At 41.2% G+C, this 2,398-nt stretch overlaps 2 protein-coding genes across 5 annotated transcripts in view; both read left to right on the top strand.

The window, feature by feature from the left end:
* The window catches only part of LOC104784129 (F-box protein At3g57590-like), a 2,569-nt gene extending 1,378 nt beyond the window's left edge, over window positions 1–1,191 (top strand). Inside the window, exon 2 of one of the 2 annotated variants that reach the window (XM_019244846.1) lies at window positions 49–1,191. In XM_019244846.1, coding sequence (XP_019100391.1) covers window positions 49–959 — 911 coding nt within the window. In that variant the 3' untranslated portion in view covers window positions 960–1,191. The remainder of the gene's footprint in view (window positions 1–48) is intronic. The other variant, XM_019244847.1, reaches the window with a different exon arrangement.
* The window catches only part of LOC104781666 (F-box protein At3g57580-like), a 5,901-nt gene continuing 4,859 nt past the window's right edge, over window positions 1,357–2,398 (top strand). The window contains exon 1 of one of the 3 annotated variants that reach the window (XM_010506389.2): window positions 1,357–1,733. In XM_010506389.2, coding sequence (XP_010504691.1) covers window positions 1,460–1,733 — 274 coding nt within the window. In that variant the 5' untranslated portion in view covers window positions 1,357–1,459. Of the gene's footprint in view, window positions 2,394–2,398 lie in introns of all 3 variants that reach the window. The other 2 variants (XM_010506387.2, XM_010506388.2) reach the window with 2 other exon arrangements.

Here is a 2,398-nt window from a genome sequence, read left to right as displayed (position 1 = left end):
CCAAATTCTCAGGAGACGTGAGCCGAAACAATTGTAGCTATGCCTCAGGTTTAATCTATTTTCCCGATATGTGGTTCTCGAAAGATCCATCGCATGTGATTTGTAACCCTGTCACCGGAATGTATGAGAGCTTACCTGATCTGATGAGGTACAGAAAGGCTCGAGGCTTCTTAGTGATTGATCCCATTGACAAGCAAAAGCAATTCAAGGTATTGTCTGAGGCTTATCCATTTTCTGATCAAAGGGAACACCATAAGATTCTGACATTTGGAACTGGTGAATTGAGCTGGAGGAGTGATATCGTGAGTTGTCCTGCATACGATCGTTCTTTGAGTGAAGGGATATGCATCAACGGAGTTTTGTGTTACTTAGCTCAGAAAGTTAGTGAATCGTCGTGTGTGATTGTTTGCTTTGATGTTAGGTCTGAGGAATTTAAGTTTATTGACGCAGAATGCTTTAATAATGATCAAGTTGTTGATACTACTGAGTTGGTTTTGGTTAACTACAAGGGTAAATTAGGTGGGATTAATTGGAAGCGTGGTCAAGCTGGTGAAAGGCGTACCATTGAGCTGTGTATTTGGGTTCTAGAGGATGTTGAGAAACAGGAATGGGTGGACTATGTTTACACTTTGCCGGAGAATGAAGTCCTTGATTCCTGCGATTTTTCCATTGCTGGAGTAACTGTTAGAGGTGAAGTTGTTTTGTGCATGAAATACACATTTAAACCTTTCTATGTGTTTTACTTCAATCCCGAGAGGAACACTCTCCAAAGTGTTGAAATCAAAGGTTTTGGAGCTAACCTTGAAGCGTTTGAGAATCGTGGTAGAGTCTATGCATTTGTTAACCATGTAGAGGATCTTGGCGTTAACGATGCAGAGCAACTCAAGTCAAGCATCTCAAAAGTGAAGCACCTCTGCGGCTGCTGTAATAAAGTAGCTCAGCCTAATCATCATTACTAAAAGAAATGAAAGACACAGTAGGGAAGGGATGAAGACAAAAAGAAGACGATCTTTGGAGTGATATATATAAGAGAAGAGAGAAGGGATAGGTGAAAGCAATGGGGATTGTCATCTATGCGTTTATGTTCTTTATTAGAGACGTTGATAGGTCTGTGTAAATCAAATCTACCTTTGTATTACAAAAATGCAATTTCTATTTGCCTGTTTTGTACAGTTTACTAGTAGCTGAAGTTGTTCAAACTTAATTCTATCGTCTTTGTATTTCAGAATCTAGTTACAGCTACCACATGGTTACTGTATATACCAAATTCATTGGCACGTGAGACCAACCAAAAAAAAACCATTTAGCTTATTCACAAATATTATAAATCTACTCACTCTGTTTCTTTATTACTCTCAGGCGAGTTTAATTAAAAAAAAAAAAGCGACAAATAAATTTCAACCCTTGTCGTCGTCGTATCTCTTTTCCGGCGGCGCAATCACGCACTCCGGCGAGTCCGATGGAGAGAGGGAAAAACATGGAATCGCTCCCAACTGATCTGATTCTCGAGATTTTCACGAGATTGCCGTCAAAGTACGTGGCTAAGTTTCGTACCCTGTCGAAGCATTGGGCGTCTACGCTACGGAGTTCGGATTTCAAGAAACTGTTCCTGGCCAGATCCTCGGCTCGTCCTCGTCTCTTGTTCGGAGTCGAACGATATCAACATAACGAGTGGTTCTTCTTCTCGTCGCGTCAGCCACAGAACCGCCGATATGAGAAGTCGCTTCTTTTAGATTACCATACCAAGGTCACAGGAGACGTTAGCAGTTTCGTTTGTAGCTATGCCTCAGGTTTGATCTATTTCCCTTTTGTGCGGATCATTGAGAAGGACACTCCTTTGATTTGTAACCCTATCACCGGAATGTATGAGGGATATGAAGTTATGAAGTACAGCAGGTCTCATGGCTTTTTAGGGTTTGATCCCATTGATGAGCAATTCAAGGTTTTGGATCAAGATAGCATTCTAACAATAGGATCTGGAGAAGTTAATTGGAGGACTAAGGATATCTCTTTTGATGGGTGTTATGATCGTTGTTCCATTGCAGGGATATGCATCAATGGGGTTTTGTTTTACTTAGCTATTACATATGGTCCACGATCTTTTGTGTTAGTTCGCTTTGATGTTAGGTCTGAGGAGTTCAATTTTATCGACGCAGCATGCTTTAATGATCATCTAAAGCATCTTAGTGGATTGAGTCTGGTCAACTCTAAGGGTAAATTAGGTGTGGTTAATTGCAATTTTGCTGACGCTGGTGGAAGACGTACCGTTGAGCTGTGTATGTCGGTTCTAGAGGATGTCGAGACACAAGAATGGGTGAAATATGTCTACACTCTCCCGCAGAATGAAGTCCTTGAATCCTGCGAATTTAAAGTTGCTGGAGTGGCGGCTACAGGTGAT

The sequence above is a fragment of the Camelina sativa genome, chromosome 4 (genome assembly GCF_000633955.1).
Source record: "Camelina sativa cultivar DH55 chromosome 4, Cs, whole genome shotgun sequence".
In the NCBI taxonomy this organism is placed as follows: domain Eukaryota; kingdom Viridiplantae; phylum Streptophyta; class Magnoliopsida; order Brassicales; family Brassicaceae; genus Camelina; species Camelina sativa.
Note: the sequence above shows the minus strand (reverse complement) of the source record. Positions and strands in the feature narration are given on the sequence as shown.